This window comes from Belonocnema kinseyi, chromosome 4 (assembly GCF_010883055.1).
Source record: "Belonocnema kinseyi isolate 2016_QV_RU_SX_M_011 chromosome 4, B_treatae_v1, whole genome shotgun sequence".
Taxonomy (NCBI): Eukaryota; Metazoa; Arthropoda; class Insecta; order Hymenoptera; family Cynipidae; genus Belonocnema; species Belonocnema kinseyi.
The window spans coordinates 35,071,053-35,094,596 of record NC_046660.1 but is presented as its reverse complement, the minus strand read 5'-3'; the positions used below and the strand labels follow the sequence as shown (position 1 = coordinate 35,094,596).

The window sequence follows — 23,544 nt, the reverse complement described above, 5'->3', positions numbered from 1 at the left end:
TACTGAAATGCATATAAAATGTAATCAAAACAAACGCCCGCTAAACTCATTACTCGCCACCCCGCGCGCTGGCATCGTTTCGTCTATCCCCTCCAATCGGCGACTCACGCAGGGGTATCTTAGTTCAAATAAATCCAATAGATGGCGCTCCGATCAGACAGGTCAGTCTTTGCATTTTTATATATAGCAAAAAATATTAAAATTGATTTAAAACTCTGGATGAACCTCGGCGGCCCATGCGGTGAACACTAGCCTAGCAAGGGAATGTTCATCTCTGGAGAGTCGTGGGACCGGTACCTCTAGAGGAAAAGGTGCTCTAAGTACTTAAATCTGTTGCTCTTGGTGGTCCGGAACCCAACTTATACTGTAGGTCCCCCTCCCACCACCGAGTAAGTGTGTGGGGGTCAGTAAAGGAATAGGGAAGGTGCAAGAAAAATGTAAAACCTTAGGGGACACATTAGAAGCTTTCGCACAGTGGGATTTAGAAGAAAGGAGTCTAAAAAATCCCTGTTCTAAGTCAAAATTAGTCACAATTTAAAAGTTTCATTTTTCATAATTTAAAAAAGTGCTTCATGTAATTTTTAGAGTAGAATTAGTATTTCGAAAAGTAAATATTTATAAATTATAATGTAATTTTTTAAACATTTTTTGTTAAGAATATAACTTTTTTCTTGAAAATGCAACTACTTGCGGTTGAAAACTGAACTCTTTTGTTTAAAATTAATTTTATTATTGGAAGATTCATCATATTAAATAAAAATTCGTATCGTTTTAAAAATATAACTAGTTCCTTTAAAATCGCTTTTCAACTAAAAAACTAACTATTTTAGTAGAAAATATAACTATTTCGAAAGGCAAATTGACCTTTTCTAATTCAAAGTTCAACAATTTGGATATAAATTTGTCTTTCTGCGTTGATAATTCATTTCTTTCGTTGAAAATTCACGTATCTTGTTAAAGAATCGACTTTTTGGTAGACAATCTACTTTTTTGTGGAAAATCAGTTTTTTCTTTGAAAGTTAATCTCCTTATTTAAAAATTCTTCTTTTGGTTAAGAAATGCAAATATTCCAGTTAAATATTCATCATTTTAGATTAAAATTAATCTTTTGGTTTAGAAATAAATTTACTTGGTTGAAAAACAAACTCGTCTGTTGAAAATTATTATTTTAAAAATTTAAGATCTGTCATTTTGAATAAAAATTAATTTCTTGGACTGAAAAATGAGCTATTTGCTGTTATAGTATGGTGTGCAGCCCGGAGCTACCATTTTTAATCCTATGATTTCGCACTAATAATTAAAAAAAAATTTCAACACAATCAATAATTTACTCGGCTACTCGGCTATTTAAATTGTCAGTTTTACACATTTTTCTCAAAGAAATCACTTTCAATCGAATATTTACCGTTTTTTCATTCTATTTTTTTTTTAATTTCGGAAGAAGGAACTTTTAAATTGTGACGAAATTTAACTTTCAACAGAGATTTTTTTATACTTTTATTCTAAATCCCAGTTTCTATTTTTTTAAATTCTTGTTCAATATAAAAAATTCTGTGTCCCAAGGGAGGTTTTATTTCTTTACCATCTCCCTTTCATATAATAAAAACGATAATTATTTTCTCTTATATGTCCTGCAACTGTAGATAAAGTAAACATTAATTTAATTCCCGGTAATTTCCTGTTTTTTTTTCTGTCTTTGTTTCCCAATCAAGTCTCCACCCTGATTGTAAATAAATAATGTGGAAATATATATTTTCAGAGAGCGGAAATGGCTATACGAATTAATAAAAAAGTATATTATTAGGCGAATTATCAATGTTTAAATATTATTATTACTATTATTATTAGTCAAGTAATATGATCAATCAGTGTTTGAAATTTTCAACAAATACAATTGTTTATAAAATTAAATAATGCATTTTAATGTTTTTGCTATACATAACAACGCAAAGACAGGCCTACCTGATCGGAGCACCATCTATTGGATTTATTTGAACTACTATACCCCTCCTGATGCTAAGAGAACAGAAAGAGTGAGGGTGATGTATAGGGCTGTACATAACACATGGCAAAATAATGCGTGTATTTCTGAAAAAGGATTCTTCTTTTTGGAAGTTCTGTGCTTCAATTCTTAGAAGAGTGAACGAAAAGATATTTTTTTCAAAACAAATTAATTTAAAAAATTTGTTATTTTCAGTTCCATCTTGCCTGAAAATACGTTCAGAATTTTTGCTATCCTTTGATGGTAATGCAGATTCCTTGAAAGATTCTTGGTTAACCAAAATCTTTAGAAGTCTGAATTTTCTTGAAATATTTATAAAAATTAGCCTTTCCAGCATTGTTAATTTTTACTTGAAAATTTTCAAGTCATTTCAACATTAACAAAATAATTAATAATATTGAAACAACAATTTTCAAGTTCTGACTCAACGCAATAATTGAATTTTCGATCGCATTCAAATTTAACTATTTAGAGCAGAGTGATTTTTAATTTGTTGAAAATCCATTTAAAAATATTATTCTTAAATTGAAAGCAATGTTTGCTGTCCATTAAAAATTTGTTCTGGCTAAAATATTCTTAAGATACTTCTAAAGACAAGAATGAAAATATTTATCGACTCTTTAAGAATTTTGAAATTAGTATTTAGACGTGTGTTCCACTTTCAAGAGAATCCAGAAGACGGGTTCAATTCTCTATGACTCGTATAGGCATTCGTCCCCATAACTTACATAATCGATAAAATAACGGTCATACCAGCGGAAGCCATATTAATATTCTTCAAATAGATAACCCCATTCAAAAATGTAAATTACCCTCTGTAGAAAAACTGCAAAGATAGTTATTTTTTAACATTCCAAGTAGAAAAAAATCTTTATTTGAACATACTAATATACAAGTTCAACAAATGCATAGAAAATACTGCATTATAAGTATTTTTCCTCGATGTTTCATTTACCTCGAGTTTTCAACATTCCACTCAATTAAAAATTAAACTAGTAAATAACCATTTACAACATTTATAGCAAAAATAAAAATCCCTGTTTTTTAAAGTACTTATCAGTTGTACGAAGAAATTCGTTTACAGAGATTTGCCGTTGTTTTTTTTTATCTTTTTGCCTTGACAGACAAAAGAATGTTTCTCATTATTTGAATTCTGGAACCTGAATGATTATGCTTCATTTCTTGATCGATGCTAATTTTAGTTTTGGAGTGTAGTACATCGCATCAAGAAAAGACCTCGTGATTTCTCCAACCACACTTCTGTCTGCGATTCCCTGACTCATTCCGTACATAGCCAGCTGAAAAATATGAATAGCAAGGCTTGGACATTTTAAAAAAATTAATTTAATTTCAATGTAAAATTGAAAGTAAATATTTATTTATTAACTTTTTTCAAACACTTACATTCAAGCTTAAATTAGATTTTTAGAAAGCACTATCAGTTTGTTTTTAAGGTGATATAAATATAATTTTTCTAAAATTCTTGAGAAATTAAAAAAGATATTTGAAGGTTTTAGATATGTTGAAAACGAATCTAGAAGATTTTGAAAAAGATCTCGTGCTTTCAGAGGATTTTATCAAATTTTTAGTAAAATTCGAGTCAGTTTAAAAGATATTCAGGCCTCTTAGATGTTTGCAATAAATGAGGAAAAATATTTGATAGACTTTTCGAAATATTTCGAAGTTTTTAAATATTTTTAATCTATTCAAAAATTCTAAAATTCCTGAATATGTATGTTAAAGTGACCTGAATCATTCCTACAATTTGGAATAAACTTTCGAATTAAAAAAATGGAAAAATTCACTAATTATGAAATTCTTAAAACTAAACAGTTACAAAATTGATTAATAATACAATAAACTAAAGTACTTTTATTTGATGAATTATTTTTGATTTTATTATTCACTTATTATTTAAACAATTTTTCAATTGTTTAGATTTGGCAACTTTTTAATTTAGTCATTTTAAAAAAGGTCAGGAATTTGATTATTTCGGAAATTTAAGTTTCCAGCAATATTATAATTTCCAGAATTTTCCATTTCTAATATTTTATTTTTAGGGAATTTTACACGGTCAAGAATGGTATTTTTCGGAATTTTTCAGTCTTCTCATTTTTGGACAAATTTTGAAATCTTTTCAATTTTTACTTAGAAATTAATTTTTTAAATTAAAAAAACGTTTTATAAATTTCCCAGGAATCGTTTTAAGATTCATCAAAAGTATAAATATTTTATTTCAAAACATTACACAATCTACACTTTATTTAAAAATTTTTGTAATCATTTCAAATTAAAAATTATTTTTGAATGTTTTTAAACTTTTAAACAGCTTTTAAAATTATTCAATTGTTTTTTAATCTTTATAATTCAAAGAAACTTCTCCTAAAATAAAAAATCATAAAAAATTTTTTTTAATAGTTTGAAATTATAAACATTACCTTAAAATATCACATATTATTTTTTAATAACTTTGGAAATCTTTTTAAATGTTTTAAAATCTTTTTAAATATTCTGTTAAAATAATTTTTTAAAAATAAATATCATTTTATGTTTTCCGATGAATCTTAAGAAATATTTTGATCCTCTTAAAACCTTTCAAATTTTAAAAGGCTTCTGAATTTTTGTTTTAAATCTGCACAAATCTTTTCAAACTTTTAAAAATTGTCTTAGAATATTTGAGACCTGTTTTAGACAATTTGGAAAATATTTTGAAATTTTTAAAAATATTCTTCTAAAATTAATTATACAAACTAAAAAACAATTTTAGACTTTCTCTTTAATCTTACTTTTATTCTTAATATTTGAAAACCTTTCAAGCACGTTATGTAGCTTAATCATTTCATTTAGAAATCTTTAAAAATCTATATTTTGTTGCAATTTTGTTTAATATTTTCAAATTTAAGATTATTTTGATTTTTTTCATCTTCTTTTAATCTTCCAAGATTCTTTTTCGATAATTGTAGTAATCATTTGTAACTTTTTAAATATTCTATTAAAAAACCATCCAAAATTTGTCTAGGCATCTCACAAACTTGTTTCATTATTTTAAAGAATTTAAAAATCCTTAAAAAGCTTCTAATTTTGTGTTCGATATCTTTAATAATCTACATTTTGTTTACAATTTAAAAAAAATCTTTTTTGATTGTAAATTATTTTTGAAATTTTGTCTATTTGTTGTAAATATTTTTCAAAATTATTCATATTTCTCCTACATTTTTTTCAAACTCGTTCAAAATTAAAAAAATTACTCTAAAATCTTTAAAATTCTTTTTTGATAGTTTTGTAAATCTTTTTTCATTTTCTCTCAAAATTAATTTGTCAACAGAAAAAATCAGTTCATATATTTATTATATATTTATTTCATATATTTAAATATATTTAAATATTTTTCACTTTTTCATAATATTTATTTTTCAAACTAAAAAATCATTTAAAACAATTAAATATAAATTCTTACCTTTCCTTCTACAGGAAGTTTCGGATCTTTCATAATAATTTCGAGTTCCGTTCTAACATCGTTCAAAAACTGATCGGCAACTCCGGGTTCTGTGTGAACGTGCGTAACACACAGGTGAATTCCACTTGGAAATTGAAGAGAATTTAAATTCCATCCTTTAGCCACTAGCGCTTCTGCTAGTCGAAAAATGTGAAAATCTTCAGAGCCGAGGGCAACTACTGACGAGACGGGAGTTCCGAAAATGAAAATTCCGTTCATCTTCCTTAACCTAGAAATTGAATTTGAACAAATTTTGTCACAGATTTTTTAAATTGTCACCTCTTGACATCTTTTTCCGTTGTAAAAATTAAATTTTATTCAAAATTGCAGTTTTTTGAGACCGGGAGAGAGCCAGAAAATAAGCGTGAATTTATTTTTCGGGTTGATTTATTTTTTAGATTGTAAAATTATTTCAGTTTGAAGGCTTATTTTGACCATTTTAATTTCTCAAATCGTATATTTTTTTATTTTTTAGTTCAAAACGTTAAAAATTTGAATATATATCATTTTTAGACATTATTTTCAAGTCGGATAGTGAGTTGCTTTTTAATTTTGTTCACTTTTTTAAATTGTTAGTCTCCTGCACAGAATATGGTTCAAGTTAAAAGGATTTTCAAATTTAATATTTTGAGTTCGAAACATATAAAAAATTGCTATAAATAAAATTTAATTTTGTTTAGAAGTATATATTTTAAAAACGAAGCGCTTAATAGTTCAAGAATGGTGTATTAATTACATTCAGATTTCAATCATTTTAGCTCAAAACGTCATAAATTAGATATTTTTTTCCAAATGTTTAGTGTTTGAAATTCAACAATAGTGTTTTTTAACCCTTCTATAGATTTATCAATTTTTTCAAATTTAATCATTCGAAACTCAAGTAATAAAAATGGGTCAGATTAAAATTGCAAAGCTCATTAATTAAATAATTTAAAGTTTAAAACCTTTAATGTTTAAAAAGAAATTAAATTTTCAACATTTTAAAATTAAATCCTCTAACATTCTCCAAATTCATTTCCACGCGGTAACAAATTTCAATTTTAAAATATGTGAATTTTAACGTCATTTTGCCACTTTCATTTGAAATCCTTTATAGTTGAATAATTTTTAATTTAGGATGCTAACATTTTTATAATTTTACTCAGAATTTAAAACAATTCTTAAATTGAAAAATTAAATATGTCTTGTATTAAAAACCGCCTTCTTTGGAATTTCAATTGTTTAAAACGGTACAATTTGCTACCAATAGTCTTAATAGATTAAATATTAATATTGAAACCTTTAAAAGTGATTAATTGTAATTGTAATTTGAGAATTATCAGAATTTTTTAACATAATAGAAAATCAAGGACAATATTTTTGATAATTAATCAAAATTTACATCTTAACTTCAGAATTAATATACATAATATTTTTGTACAACATACAGACAATTAAACCATTAAATTTTTTGTTTAAAAAATACTGTTTTCAATGCAAAATACTAGCACAACCTATTCTTGTTCAAATATTGTAAATATTCTTTGAAATATAATTAATTTTCATTAATAATAGCGATTTGTCACTGACATGACAAGAAATTGTTTAAGATGGTAAATCATCTGTTAAACCTAACATTTTTTTTAAATCACCTTCCCCGGCAAAAACTTTAACATAACCCGTATAAAACGCTAACAAACACAAAAACTGCTGTGAAATGTAATGCTTGTTATTTAAAATAATTTCTTTTAATAATTGTAAATCTTCTTTGAGACTAAGTATATTTTTTATTCAATATAAGAATTTCCGAAGAAAAAAACTAAAATAATCCAAAATTTTGGAAAGTCTAGTTTTTATTTGGATTATAATTTTTATCTGAAAATACCAATTTTAGATTTAAAATTCTAATGTTACTTAAAATTGTTAAAAAATTATGAATCTTTTTTGAAATCTAATGATTTTCTAAGAAAAATACTAAAAAAATTTTAAATTACTCAGACTTATAAATTGTATTATTTTAAACAAAAATCATCGTATTTAAATCTATTTATACTTGGTTTAAAAATAGAAAAACGCGAAATACTAAAATATAATCTTTTTCGAAGTCGAAGAGTTTTTCTTTAAAATAACTGAATTGTTTAAAGATTGAAAATCAAGAAAATAATGAAAAATTGTTCGAAGATTCTAAATCTTGTTCAAATTATAATGATTTTTGCTTTAAAACAACAATTTTTCGTGTTAAACGCTAACATAACTTCAAATTGTTTATGAATGTAAATCTTCTTTGAAATATAATTTTAAACAAAATAAAAAATAGCAATGTCTGACGTAACACACTAAAATAATACAACATTGTCAAATGATATTAGATCTTGTTCAAATTATTTTTGTGTTTTATAATTATAATTATTATTATATATTATTATATAATTATTATTATAATTATAATTTGTGTTTTAAAATACCAATTTTTTAATGTAAAATCAAAAGTTAAACAAAATTATTTTGTTTGGTATTTTTAAAATCTATCACCGTTCAAGGTTTTGAAACAAAAATAAGTTCACGTGTATAATATTGTATAATATTTACAATAATTTAATCGATAATCCTAGTTTTTATGATTTGCCGATATAATTTGGAAAATTTCAAATTTAATATATTAAAAATGTTCAAGTAATGTAAAGATGGGAATAGAGGGCCGTCCATAAGGTACGTTATCTATTTTGGGTTATTTTTTACACCCGCGAAAAGTAACGTAGCTCAAAATTCTCTCAATAGAGGGAAAATTAGGTGATTTTTCACGCAAAGAGGGGAATAATAGGGGAATAAATTCTTTTAAAAAATAATGTAGATACCATAATGGATTTAATATAAAATGATTTATATTTCTAAGACCTACTTGAAAAAAGTCATGAATATTCAAACCAAAAAGACGAACATAAAAAATTAATTTTAAACGAAACAGTTGCATTAACTATCCAATAGTTCAAAACTCAAGCAAAAGAGACAAATTTTCAGGAAAATCGTAAAACTTTTAAACAAATAGTAAAATTATCAAGTCAAAAAGACGAATTTTTTCGAAAATGGCTGAATTTTAAACAAAAAAGTTAACTTTGAACCAAGAAAAATAATATTTTTTACCGTTAAAGATGAATTCTAATCCAAATGGGCGAAATTTTAACAAAACAGTTGAAATTTCGACCGAGAAGATAGTCTAATTTTCAATATAAAAGTTCATTCTTAAATAAGTAAGTAGAATTTTATGCTACAAAAGACGAATTTTGAACCAGTTTATTTAAACGAAAAAAAACAACTAAATTTTAGCAAAATAGGTGAATTTCCGACAAAGAGTAATTTCCCAAACAAAATAAAAGAATTTTCTAAAGTATAAATTATAAAAGAAAAAGGTTAGGTTTTAATAACAACAAAAAAGAATTTTCATTAAAATAGTCCAACCTTCAACCAAATAGTTGAATTTTCAACCAAAAAAGATGAATTTTTAAAGTTTAATTTTCAAACCAAAAACATGGTTTTTCATCAAACAAATTAATTTTCTACGAAATAGTTAAATTTCAAAAAGATAGTTTAATTTACTACAAAAATATAAAGTTTCAACAAAAAAGTTAATTTTCAATCAATTAGTTTGATTTTATTCCAAATTGTAGTCTTCAAGCTAAAAATAAGAATTTTCTACAAAATCGTTGAATTTTCGATCCGAAAATATGAATTTTCAACTAAAATGATGAATCTTCAACAACGAACAATTTTCTTTTCTAAATTGTTTGAATTTTAAATAAAGTAGTTGAGTTTTTAACCAAATCGCCTAATTTTTAAACAAACTAGATGAATTCTTAGATAAAAATATACTAGTAGACTTTTCAGTCAAAAATATGTAGTTAATAATAATAATGCGATTCCGTCACACTAAATTTTGATTTTCTCGCAACAGAACATTTTTTTGGTATCAAACAGTTATTATAACTACACTGCGTTCCCATTATAGATGTAAAAAATGAGCCATTTTATTTTTTTGTTGGCCAAACTAATTCTTAATTTTTTGCGAACATAAGTCGTCTTTGAAATCCTTGAAATTTTTTAATCTTTTGAGATATTTATGCATTCGTTTAAATCTCTTGAAATACTTAAAATCTTTTTGAAATTTCTGGGAAATATTTGAAATCCTTGAAATCTTTGTGACATGTAAAAAAATTTCTTTAAATTCTTATGAAATCTTTGAAATGCTTGTGAAGGCTTTCTTTAATCTTGCTTTGTGAAATCTTTTGCATTCGTTTGAAATCATTGAAATCTTTGAAATATTCTCAAATTTATTAAAATATTTCAAATATTTGTACAATCTTTCGTATTGGTTGGCAATCATTGAAATGTTTGTAATTGTTTAAAACCTTTGAAATTTTTTTTAATCTTTGAAAACTGGTTTACTGTACCCTTGTGTGAAATCTTTGAAATTCTAGTCTTTTTTTAAAATCTTTATGAAATTTTAATGAAATCTTTCGTATTCATTTAAAATCTTTGAAGTCTTTTGAAAGTTTCAAAAGCTTTGTGTAATCGTTGTGAAATATTTGAAATCTGTTGTACGCACCTTTTTTAAATCTCTGAAATCCGTGAAATCTTTGTAAAAATTTCAAAATCCTTTTAAATATTTTTAAATCTTTGAAATCTTTTCAAACCTTTTTAAATCTTTTAAAATTTTAAAATATTAACGTCCGTCCATTGCAACCTATAAAATAATTGGCAGTCTACGAAAAACTTTTCGGTTGAAAATGCAACTATTTTTTTGAAAGTTGATCTCTTTTATTTAAAATTTTACCTGCTTTGGCAGAAATTAAATCTTTTTTTTGATAAAAATACAACTGTTTGGTTAAAAGTTAAGCTATTATACTATTTTCTTGAAAACTTAACTATTTCGTGGAAAATGTACTTTTTGTTTAAAATTTATATTTTGATGTTGAAAAATTAACTGAAGTATTTTCTGGATGAAAGTTCCACTTATAAAAAAAAATCTGTTTTTTATTACAAATTCATCTGTTTTAGTACAAAATTTTGTTAAAAATTCATCCTTTTTGGTTAAAAAAAATCATCTCTGTGAATTGAGAATTAAATTTTTTCCGTAGAAACTTATTATTTTGTTATAAAAATTCAATTTTTGATGTTATTGGGTTAACTGGAATCTTTTTTGGATGAAAACTCAACTTTTTTTGTAACAAAAAATTCTTCTGCTTTAAGATCTTTTTCGATTTAAAATTCTTTTATTTTATTGTATAAATTTAATTCTTTTTTTATTAAAATATAAACTATGACAATTTTTCGTTGGCAATTTGTTAAAGAGTTATCTTTTAAAGTAGACAAAACTTTTTTTTTACAATAAATTAATACATTTGAAAATTTTAAATTTGTAACATCAATTTTGTTTATAAATTGTTTACAATTCTTATTTTGATGTTGAAAAGTGAACTGGATTTTTCGTTGAATTAATATTTAACTATTTCTTAAAAGTTTTTTTTTTGTATTTAATTCATCTGTTTTCGGAGAAATTTAATCTTTCTTGAATAAAAATGCAAATTTTCGGTTTAAAATTCAAATCTTTTTTTGAAAGCTTTTCTTCTTTTATTTTAAAATTCACCTGGTTAGCAAAAATTACATCTTTCTTAGATAAAAATGCAACTGTTTGGTTGAAAATTCAGAAAGCTTGTTAAAATGTCATAATTTTTTGTTAAGAATTCTACTGTTTAAATATAATATTTAGGTGTTGAAAAAAGAAATGAAATATTTTCTGGATGAAAATTCAACTATCTTTTTAAAATTCTTTTTTCTTTTCATTTGATTAAAAATCCACCTGTTTGAAGAAAAATGTCATCTTTTTGTATACAAATGCAACTGTTTCGTTGGAAATTAAAATTTTTTGTTAAAAAATCATACTTTTTGGTTTAAAATTATACTATTTTCTTTAAAATTTCACTATTTCTTCAAAAATGTTGTTTTTTTTTGTTGAAAATGTATATTTTGGTGTTAAAAAATGAACTAAAATATTTTCTGGATGAAAGTTCCAGTTATAAAATAATTTGACATTCATATTACAAATTCATCTGTTTCAATACAAAATTTAGTATTTTGTTTGGAAAGAAATGCAACTATCTGGTAGAGAATTCAACTATTTTGTTAAAAAGTCATCCTTTTTGGGCTAAATATTCGCCTTTTTTAGATTGAAAATTCAATTTTTTTCGTCGAAAATTATTTCTTGTTTAAAAATTCATATTTTTATCTAGAAAACTCGACTTAAATCTTTTTCAACAAAAAATTCAACTTTTTTTTTTAAATTTATCTTTTTGATTCAAAACTTGATCTATTATAGAAGAAATTTCATTTTTTTAAATGAAAATGAAACTTTCTGGTTAAAAATCAGTATTTTCTTTGCTAGAGTATTTAAAAAATGTGTTTCAAAGATTTGGTTGAATCACTTTGTTAATAAATCACTTTTTTGTTCAAAATTTATATTTTAAGTTGAAAATTCATCTCTTTTGTTGAAAATTAATCTTTTTTAATTGAAAATCCAATTACTTAGGTAAAAGTTAAACTACATGGTTAACAACTTATTTTCTTTATTTAAGGCTTATGTCTGGTTGGAAATTTAACTGTTTAGTGGAAAATACTTTTTTGGCTTAGAATTAATTTCTTAGAAGAAAATATAACTTTTCCATTTTTTAAGATTAATCTTTTTCAGTTGAAAATTCGCCTTTTTGGTGCTAATAATTATTTAGTTTGTATTTTCATTTTTTTTCAATTTTAAGTTATATTTTTTGTTTAAAAATTCAATTTTTGTAAAGAAAATTGTTCTTTTGGCTTGAAGTTTCAATAATTTATATTAAACTTTGATTTATTTTTTTGATGAAAAATCTTTATTTGTTAGAAATTCGTCTTTTTGGTTTTAAAATTCTTTTTGTAACTATGACACTTTTTCGTTGGGAATTTGTCTTTTTAGGTTGAATATCCAACTATTATGTTAAAAATTCTAGTATTTTGTTAAAAATTTATCTTTTATAGTTTTATTTATTTTATTTAAAAACATTACAAAATCTACACTTTATTTAAAAAATTTTGAAATCATTTCAAATTAAAAATTATTTTTAAATGTTTTTAAACTTTTAAACAACTTTTAAAATGATTTAAGTTGTAAATTTGTATATGAAATACTGTTTTATTCCGTTTATAAAATATGCTCTATTAAAAATATAACAAGATTAAAATGCTGGTATTTGAATATTAAAGATTTGACATGAAAAATTAGTCAAGGAAAAATGAGAGAATTCTCAGAATGTTTTCGGTTTCGCATTTCTCCGCAAGAGGCGCTACGAGCGGTGCAAGCTAACTAAATCCGAGTTCACGCGTCCAAGTTTTCCGGCAGTAGGGTCTCCTTATACTACTTCGTGTTTGTGGTATTTATTAAATAATGTGAGGCTATTGAATTTTGCGGTCAGAGTTTCAGTCTAACAGTGTTAAATAATTAATGAGCTACTATTTTGCATATTTTAAATTCCTGAATATGTCTGAGCTAGCAAATAAGTTATATTCAACTGCTGATATAACCTGAACAATAAAAACAATTGATAAAATTAATAAATTTTCTTAAATTCCTTTAAGGGCATGCGACACAGTGGAATTCCTACATTACCAACCTCTTTTTTCTATTGAACAAAATTTTTTTTTGAACCATAGAACTTTTTTTGTAAATCAAATATCGAACTCAAAATCTCAGGAGAGCATTAGAAGACATTATCCTACGTTTATGTACTGCATTTGAATCGAAATTTGGCAAAAAATTTCAGAAATAATTTTTTTTTTTTTAATTCCGATTCAAATGCAGTACATAAACGTAGAATAATGTCTTCTTATGCTCTCCTCAAATTTTGAGTTCGATATTTCATTTACCAAAAAAGTTCTATGGTTCACAAAATATTTTGTTCAATGGAAAAAAGAGGTTGGTAATGTAGGAATCCCACTGTGTCGCATGCCCTTAAAATCTCCTAAATTCTGTCATATTCTCGGTTATATAACATGAATTTAAATTCTTGGGAATTTAAGAACTCTAGTTTGCAAGATTTTTTCCTCAAAGTAGTATAAGGAAACCCCGCACTCCCGGAAAACTTGGGCGCGTAAATTCGGATTTAGTTAGTATGCATCAGTCGTAGCGCCTCTTATGGAAAAATGCGAAACCTAGAACTTTTTCAAAATTCTTTGCTTTTTCCTTGACTAATTTTTCATTTCAAATCATTAAAATTAAAATTCCAGTATTTTAATCTTGTAATACTTTTAGCATAGAATATTTTATAACCGGAATAAAAAAAGTATTTTATACACAAATTTAAAATTTTCAAATTTATCTCATGAATCCACACAAAAAAATGTCTTTTCTACTATAAAAGATGACTTTTTAACAAAATAATTGGATTTTTAACATAGTAGTTGCATATTTAACCTAAAAAAATACATTTCTAACAAAAACGCGTCATAGTTTATATTTCAATTTAAAAAAAAAAGAAATTTATACCAAAAAAAGAGAAGTTTTAAAACCAAAAAACGAATTTTCAACAAATAAAGATTTTTCACTCAAGAAAAAAGGTTTATCTAAATTGCAAATTCCTTAAGCCAAAAGGCGAATTTTGTCTACAAAAATTGTATTTTTAAACAAAAAATATGATTTCAGCAAAAAATTAATTTCCCACGAAACTAATGCATTTTTACCCAACAAAAATGAAATTTCAAACTAAAAAATGTTTTTTTCTTCAGAAAAGGCAAATTTTAAACTGAAAAATATCAATCATAAAAAAATAGGAAGTTACATTTTCTGTTAAAAATTAATTGTATAAAAAAAAATTGTATTTTCCACTAAACAGTTAATTTTTTAACCAGACATAAGCTTTCAATCAAAAAAATTAATTGTTAACACTGTAGTTTACCTTCTACCCAAGTAGTTGAATTTTCAATTAAAAAAGATTAATCTTCAACAAAATAATTAAACTTTTAAACAAAAAGATGAATTTTCAACTTAAAATATAAATCTTTAACAAAAACGAGATTTCTTAACAAAATGATAGCAGAAATTTAATTTTTTAAAATGAATATTTAACTTTTGGTTAAATATCATTCTTCTTTGCTTGAGTATCAAGCAAAGAAGAATGATTGAATTCTCAATCCAAAAAGACGACTTTTTAAACAAAAAGGATGACCTTTTAACAAAATTGTTGAACTATCTACCAAATAGTTGCATTTTTATCAAAAAAAGATCCAAGAAAGGTGCAATTTCTACTAAAGCAGGTGAATTTTTAAATCAAAAAGACAAACCTTAAAAAAAAGAGTTGAATTTTCAACCGAAAAGTTATATTTTTATTCAAGAAAGATGAAATTTCTCCTAAGACAGATGAATAAAAAAAAACCTTAAATCAAATAATTAAATTTTCATGCAAAGAAGATTCTAGTTCACTTTCTAATACCAAAATAAGAATTGTAAACAATTTGTATCCTCCTTCCTAAAAAAATTCTCCATTAAAAAAAAAAATTTAATCTGAAATTTTTCAATTTATAACGCCCTTAATTATAAGTCATACAATTGTAATTCCTCTGAATTTTAATTTTAAATTATTCAATTTTCAAAATTGTATTTGTAAAATATTTCCTTTTTGATATTTTGAACTTGTCATATTTTCGAAATTTTCTTTTTATCTTAGGTGCAGCGTGACCCAGGATCGCTCGGCCTTTTTGCAAGATCTACCAATCTTTTTTCGACGGGAAACTGAGAGGAAATTTATGACCCCTTTAAAAAAATCCTAGTTGGAAGGGCTCAGAGAAACCTTTTTTCTGGCATAACTGGACAGAGCTTGAAAAACAAAGTATTTTATTTAAACTATTTAAATTATTTAAACCAAGCAATGGCCGATAATTGTTTACAAATAAATGTTTTCAGAATTAATAATACTAAATAATTTTTAAAAAATACTAATAGTAATAAAAATATGTGGTCAAAAATGAATTCAAGGCGTTCAAAATTTAAGAGTTTTTTTTTCAAATCGATAATTTGCAAATAAAATGATTTCAGAATATAAGTACGAAAAAAGAACAAATTAAAAACTTCAAAAATTGATGACTTAAAATACAAAAGAATTGAAATTGCATTAGCGCTTTTAAATAAAATTAATTTTTTATTTGATACTACTTTAAAGTATATTGAATGTTTCAAAGTCAAAGCTGCTTAAATTGTAGAATTTCAAATTTTCAAAAACAATTTTTCATTCGAAAACACTTCAAAAGTAAAAAGAAATTTTTTATTTTTAATAGAAAAGTTTTGAAAAACGCTATCGCAACTGAAGGGGAAAAATTCTTTTCATTGTTATTAACAGATCGTAAAAATTGTCATTTGTTTCCTTTTTGTATCTGTTAGATATAATAATATAATCAATTATTTAAGTCCATTTAACCATTTTTTAAACTTTTAATATTGAAAAATTTGTTCTTATGGATTTTAAAACTGATTATTTTTTCGACGCCTTCCCTCATGGGAGTGGAGTCTCCTCATTCTACTTCGTGATTTCTTCTAAACGAGATGTTCCTTTCATAATAGACTAAAAGATTTAAATTACTTTCCGAATTTCAATAAAATAACTGTTTAAATCAGAGAAACAAATTAATTCAAGTTTTTCGTGAAAAATTCAAGGAGAATTCCAGTTATTCAAGGTCGCTGGGCACCCTGGCATTTATTAGCGAAAAAACGAGAAAAACATGAAAAAGAGAATGATGAATTATGAACAAGATTTCGAAATTTATTAAGTTATTATTAAACTGTACCGTTTCACGGGCATTTTTCGCAAAATTCGCAAAATTCGCAAACTTTCTCCAAATTTATCACCAGGAAACGTACTAACTTTATCTATGTTTATAACTCTATTTTCACTGTCTCCTTTAATTGGTAACGTAGTCCATGAAACTGATAATGACTGATAGTTCTGAAATTTTTGAATTTGTCAAATTTGGTTTAAGAAGATACTCACTCTCCTTCAATATATTTCGTTGTGTCGATAATTTTTTTAGTAGCTTCTAAATAACCACTAGATCCAAAATACATCATTGTAGCCCAGCAAGCTGCTATAATTCCACCTGCTCGCGAGCCATTTACTGTTGGCGATCCATAAATTCCTCCAGGCCAATCCGTTGATACTGTATATTGATGGTGTCTATATTTCTTATCCCGATAGAGAATTATCGACGAACCTTTTGGGGCATAACCGTACTGAAAATAGCAATTAATTAAATAATCAAACCCGTTTCTAATTCGTTGTAAATTTTTTAATTAAATGGCAAATAAAACGTTGAAGACCTTGTGACTGTCGGCAGAAATACTTGTCACTCCCGGAAGTCTAAAATCGAATGGTGGCAATTCGTATCCAACTTGGCTCATAAAACAAATCAGAAATCCTCCCAAACATGCATCGACATGTACTGGAATATTGTACCGAATTCCAAGTTCGGATATGGCCTCGATATTGTCCATGGTGCCGTAGGGAAAGTTTGGAGTGGATCCAACGAGCTGAAAAAATCAACTTTAGGTATTGTTTGCGCGGAAATAAAAAAAATTTATAATATGATCGAAGCTTCCGATAGTCAAAGATTTTCAGATTAAATGACAAAAATCAGGGAAATTTCTGACAGAAGTAACTGTAAAAAATAACTTAATAATAACTTTTTGCCATACAAATATCAAATAAGTAACTTTTCTTTTAATAAATTAACTCATGGATTAATTGCTATTCATTTCAGGTCTATATATCTATTTCTGAATTGTCTTGAATGATTTTGAAATATTTCAGAGCACTTTTAAAGGTTCCGAAATGTTTTAAATGTATTTCAATCATTTAAAGGGATTTTTTCTAGTATACTTTTGAAACCTCTAAAGCATTTTAAATAGCTTTTAATTTGAAATATTTTACGGAATTTTTTATTAATTTCATTAATTTGAAGGACCTTCAAAGCATTTCAAATATTTTAGAAGAAACATTTTTCTATAATTTAGGAAGCTATTAAAAACGTTTTTAAAATACTTATAAGGTGTTTAGATATTTTAAAAGATTTCCCGTTTTTTTGTAAGCTTTCCGAATATCTTAACAATTTTAAGGGATTTTTAATCTCTCGATTTATTTTAATATATTTTCCAAGATTTCAAGAAATATTATCATAGAATTTCACAGGATCTTATCATATTTTAGTGGATTTTAAAGAATTTATTTCCAAGCAGTGAGGTACTTTGTAGGATTTTATATTATTTTAATTATTTTAATGAATCATAAAAAAAATTCCAAAGAATTTTTAATTGGTTTAATACTTTGAAGGGATTTCAAGCAGTTTGAAATATTTTAGGGTAAATAATTTAATCGAATTTCGAAAGATTTAGAACGATTTTACAGGAAAAATTAGGTTTTAAGATAACTTAAAAAATGTCATAGAATTTTATAAGATTTCCGAGGATTTAAATGATTTACGGATTTTTTTAAAGCTCTAAAGTGTTTTTATAAATTTCCCAGGATTTCAGGAAATATCAGATTTTATAGAAGGTCAGGGGATTTTATAACATTTTACTAAATTTCAAAGAATTTATTCACAAGCAGTGGGGTATTAGGGAGGGTATCAAAGGTTTGAAGAGATTTATAATTATTTTTTGGAATGCACCATTTTGCTTAAAAACCTTTTACATTCTTTCTCGACATTGTCGAAATCATTTTGAATTCCTTCAAATCTTTTCAAATATTCTCTTAAAATTAATGTTACAAAATGAAACATTAAAAGAAGTTTTCCCAGGAATCTGGAGAATTTTTTATCACTGGAAACCTTTTAAAATGTCTAAAAAGTTTTTTTCCTAAGTCTTAAAAAATGTACATTTTGTTAAAATTTTCATGAAATCTGCTCAGGATTTAAATTGCTTTTGAATGGTTAACAAAATTTAAATTTCTAAATATCAACTGAAATAATGCAATTTTCTTAAAAAAGGTAAAATCCTGTAAAATAAAAAATGTGTCTTCAAATCTTCCAGATTATTTTTTCAGATATTTAGAAATCATCAAAACCTCAAATTAATATTTTAATATAAAATTTAAATAATGAAAAATTTCCACAGAAATCTTATTTTTGGCACCTACAGTTTAATTTATATTTATAACCAAAAAGTTGCGTTTTCATACAAAAAACGATATTTCTTCTATAACAGATAAAGTTTTAAGTCAAAAACATAAATTTTCAACAAAAAAAAAAAAACAGTTTAATTTTCTGTTAAAAAAGATTTTTGTCGAGTTTACAGGATCAAATTATGCATTTTTTAACAAGAAATAATTTTCTGCCAAAATAATTGAATTTTCAATCCAAAAAGACGAATTTCGAACCAAAAAGGATGATTTTTTATCAAAATTGTTGAATTCTCTACCAAATAGTTGCATTTTATTAAAAAATATTAAGTTTATCTTAAAGCAGAAGAATCTTTTATAACAAAAAAGTTGAGCTTTCATCCAAAAAAGATTCCAGTTAACTCAGTAATATCAAAGATTGAATTTTTATAACAAAAAAATAAGTTTCTAGGAAAAAATTGCATTCTCAATCCAAAAAGACGAATTTTTTAAGTCAAAAAGGATTAATTTTTAACAAAATAGTTCAATTCTCTGACAAATAGTTGCATTTTTATCCAAAAAAGATCAATTTTGTACTAAAACAGATGAATTTGTAATGAAAAACAAATTTTTATATGAGTGCAACTTTCATCCACAAAATATTTCAGTTTATTTTCCAACACCAAAATATAAATTTGAAACAAAAAGTAAATTTTCTACGAAATAGTTAAGTTATCAAGAAAATAGTATAATAGCTTAATTTTTGACCAAACAGTTGCATTTTTATCAAAAAAATTATTTAAACTCTGCTAAAGCAGGTCAAGTTTTAAATAAAAAAGACAAACTTTCAAAAAAATAGCTGAATTCTCAACCGAAAAGTTAACGAAAAAATGCAATTTTCTATTAATTAAAATAAATTCTGAGATTCTCATAAATTCTCAGAGAATTTATTTCTCGGTAAGTAATTAAAAATTTCAACATAAATCTTATTTTTGGCACCTACATTTTAATTTATATTTAATAAAATAGAATAAAATTACACTTAATTTTTTCTTCTCTTTTTGAAAGCGTGAAAAAGTTTACAAATTATGCTGTGGTAATATTAAAAGGAGAATTATTTCTTAATATTAAAAAAATTATTCACAAGTAAAAATTGTATGCTGTGCAAAAAAATTGGTATTCTTTATTAATAGTCGAATAGAGTCCTTTTTCCAATAATATTCAATCCCGCCAAGTACTATGAAGTCTAATATGCCTTTTTAAAATTTATTCAATTTTTTACAATTTACTTGTCCAACTTTGATTTCTCTAATTTATATTTTTTACAGATCCTGATTATAATCACATAAAATTGTTTAATCCGCATAAAGCTGATGTGAGGCCTTCCTTATACCAACAGGAACTTAAAAAATATTGCAAAATAGAAAGTTTCTAGATATGCAAACTTTTATTTTACAATTTTCTTTTTAGTTGTTTCCGAGAAGAATACGAAAATGTAATTTTATGCAAAAATTCTTCTGTCTAGAAAAATGGTTTAACCTGCATAAAACTTATAGAATGTCTTAATTATAAACGAAAAAATTCAATAAAAAATATGAGTAAAGTTTTTTTTAATCGAATTTTTATATTTTCAAAAAGTCGACGCGACGTTGACAATTTCAAACCCTAGAATTCTAACGTAAAAATGGTGTTATTTCAAATGGACGTCAACATTTAAATACTCGTAACTTCAAAATTTAAGAAATTTAAATTAGATTAAAATGCAAATTAAAAATCCCGTTTTAACGTCCAATAATCAAATTGATGCGTACTATGTTTAAGAAAAAAAAACAAGAATCCAACGACCAAATTTGGACCACAACGAATAAACAAAAACAAAAAAATCCTATTGTAATCTGAAACAATAAAAAAATAAAATAAATAATTTTCGGACAAAAATAAAAAAAGGAGTTTACTCGTAACTTGGTGAATATTTTTCAAATTTAAAATCGGGAAAATACGTGTCGCTGAGACATTCTGCGACTTACAGTGAAAAATCTGCCTGATTTGAGGTGGGATTTTTAAATTTCAATTCAACGCAATATTGGTAAATAATTATAAAGAATTTAATCTTTCACCTGTGCTCACCTGTGTAGCCTGCCTGATATATCCATCCAATTTTTATACAATTTTAATAAGAAGTTAGCAGTAACATATTCTCGGTACACATTGCAAGAATTTTCAATATCTTAAATAATTTAAAAAAATGTTAACAATTATTTCATCTCTGAATTTTCATTTTTTACACTAAATACGTAAAAATTTAAAAACTTTTAGAAAAAGTGAAGATAGATGGGATTTTAGTTAATAAATCCTTGTTGATTAAATTTAAATCTTGTGACAGGCAGTGAAAATAGAAAATAAGGGAACTTGTGCTCATCAGTCATATTATTATTTTCGGAAATACTTAATTGATAAATTGTCAAGGGTACGTAAAAATAAAAGTTAAAGTAATGTAATTAGTTAATATTAACAATATTTGAAAATGGTGTACAAATTTGAAAAATGTATTAAAATTGAAAGCATGTTAAATAATATTGTGTCGAACCTTAAGATTTTATAACAATTCTAAAAACGTGATAATTATAAATGCTTTCTGATTTAAAACAATAAAAATCGTAGAATAAAAACTTGAAGCGTTAAAATTTAAAGTCTTATTAATGAATCAATTATTCTGGTCTCGAAATAGTTTTGAGGTTAGATTCATGAAAATAATTTTTCGCCCAAACACCTCTCTTTCATTAGCTATTCTTTTATTATAATTTGCATGAGCCCAAATAATTAATATTTTCATTCGTTGTGAAATTTATTTCATTTTTCTGAAACATTTACAATCTCAAATTTTTAAATTTTTTTTCAAATTTTTAAAAATCTTTCTCAAATCTTTTGCAAGGTTTAAATTCTCTGAAATCGTTTGAAATCCTTTAAAATATTTTTTAAACCATTAAAACCTTTGTCAAATCATTTCAAAATATTTCCAATCTTTCTGAAATGACGATGAAATTTTATTATTCTTTTGAAATCTTGAAAATATTTTGGAATATATCAAATCATTGAAAAATACTTAAAATCTTCCAAAGCTTTTAAAACCGTTTTCGATACATGAAATATTTCTTGAATCTTTTCCAATATTTTCAATCTTGGCAAAACCATTTCAATATTTTCATTTGTTGTGAAATGTTTTAAATTATTGTGACATTTTCTTTATATTTTTGAAATATGTAATATGTGAAATATTTATAACTATTTTCATATATTTTTAATCTTTGTAAAGGTATTCTAACATATTTAAAATCTTTCTAAAACCATTCGGAATCGTACTGAAATCTTTTTCAATACTTGAAATACTTTGTAATACCGGGCACTACAAAATCTCATTTAATTAACATGGGGAAATTTACAATTTTCGAAAAATTGGAACTTATGTTACAGGGTTTCACGGAAACGAGCCAAGTTTTTTTTAGGCATTTAAGTGGAGTGTCTACGAAATAAAACCATGCTAATAACTTTCATTTCCAACCCACCCCACCGTCCCGCAGTGCCGGAAATGACACAAAAATAAAATAAAACTACTTTTTTTTTACATATTATTGTTACTTTTTTAGCAATTTTCGTCGTCTTTTCCACACAAATATTTACTAATTGACAATTTGAATATTTAACATGACTTTTTAAATAATTTTTTATTGTTTAAACAAATGTACATTATGTAAACAATTATTTACTCCGAAAAAATTGTGAAAAAATAATCGTAATCTCTGATTGAAATGTAATTAATTGTCATTGTTTGAAATAGTAATTTTTCTAAAAACATATAATTATTTAAATAATTATTTATTGTCTATTTTCAAAATTTCTAAAAATTAAGCCAGAGATATCAACTTTCTTTTTAAATTAGTATCATACGCTACGTTTTGTTGAATAATTACATAATTCTCATACGTTTCTTTTATTGTTTAATAAATTTCTATTTGTTTAAACCATCTATATTTGCTTAAGCAGTTTTTTTTCGATGGCTAGAAAAGGAAATTTAATAGAACACATAGGACTATTTTTCTGACTGTATAGTGAATAGAAAGAACACGTTTACCACTTTTTCATTATTTCATAAATATATTTTGTTTCAATAATTGCTTTTCCAAAAATACTTTTGAAATCGTAATTAACTCTATGTCTTCTATTTTATTTCATTGTTTTAGTTATCGAGAAATAAGTCCTTGAGCAAATAAAAATTGTTTCAAAAAATATAAAATTGATAAACATTATCAGAAATGTATCAAAATTATGTAATTATTTAACCGAAAGTAGCATAGTTTACCAATTTGAAAAAAGTACTCCTCTGGATCCATTTGTAGAAATTTTGAAAATAAACAATAATTAATTGTTTAAATAATTACATAATGTTTTTATACAAATTTACTACTCCAAATAATGACAAACAATTACATTTCAATCAGAAAATACGATTACTTTTTACATTTTTTGGGAATAAATAATTGTTTAAATAGTTTCAATTTCTTTAAACCATTGCAAATTGATTAAAAATCATGGTAAATATTCAAATTATCCATTAGTAAATATTTGTATGAAAAAGACGAAGGAAATTGATGAAAAAAATAACAATAATACGTAAAAATGTAGCAAATAAAAGTTATTAGTAAGGTTTTATTTCGTAGACACTCCTCTTATATCCCTAAAAAAACTTGGCTCGTTTCGGAGAAACCCTGGAACATGAGTTCAATTTTTCCAAAATATTAAATTTCCCCATGTTAATTAAATGGGATTTTGAAGTGCCCGATACACTTGTTAATATTCGAATTTCGAAAAACAGAGAATTACGGATTTTCCTTCTCCGAAAATGGAAACTTTGC

General features: G+C 24.8%; 1 protein-coding gene across 2 annotated transcripts in view; it reads right to left on the bottom strand.

The window, feature by feature from the left end:
- Positions 1-2,860: 2,860 nt before the first annotated feature.
- LOC117171651 (sphingosine-1-phosphate lyase) overlaps positions 2,861-23,544 on the bottom strand; it is a 35,710-nt gene continuing 15,026 nt past the window's right edge. For both annotated transcript variants that reach the window (XM_033359154.1, XM_033359153.1), the window contains exons 6-9: positions 16,861-17,070; positions 16,535-16,773; positions 5,460-5,727; positions 2,861-3,300 (exon numbers count right to left, since the gene is read on the bottom strand). In XM_033359154.1, the coding sequence (XP_033215045.1) occupies positions 3,178-3,300; positions 5,460-5,727; positions 16,535-16,773; positions 16,861-17,070 (840 nt within the window). In that variant the 3' untranslated portion in view covers positions 2,861-3,177. The remainder of the gene's footprint in view (positions 3,301-5,459; positions 5,728-16,534; positions 16,774-16,860; positions 17,071-23,544) is intronic.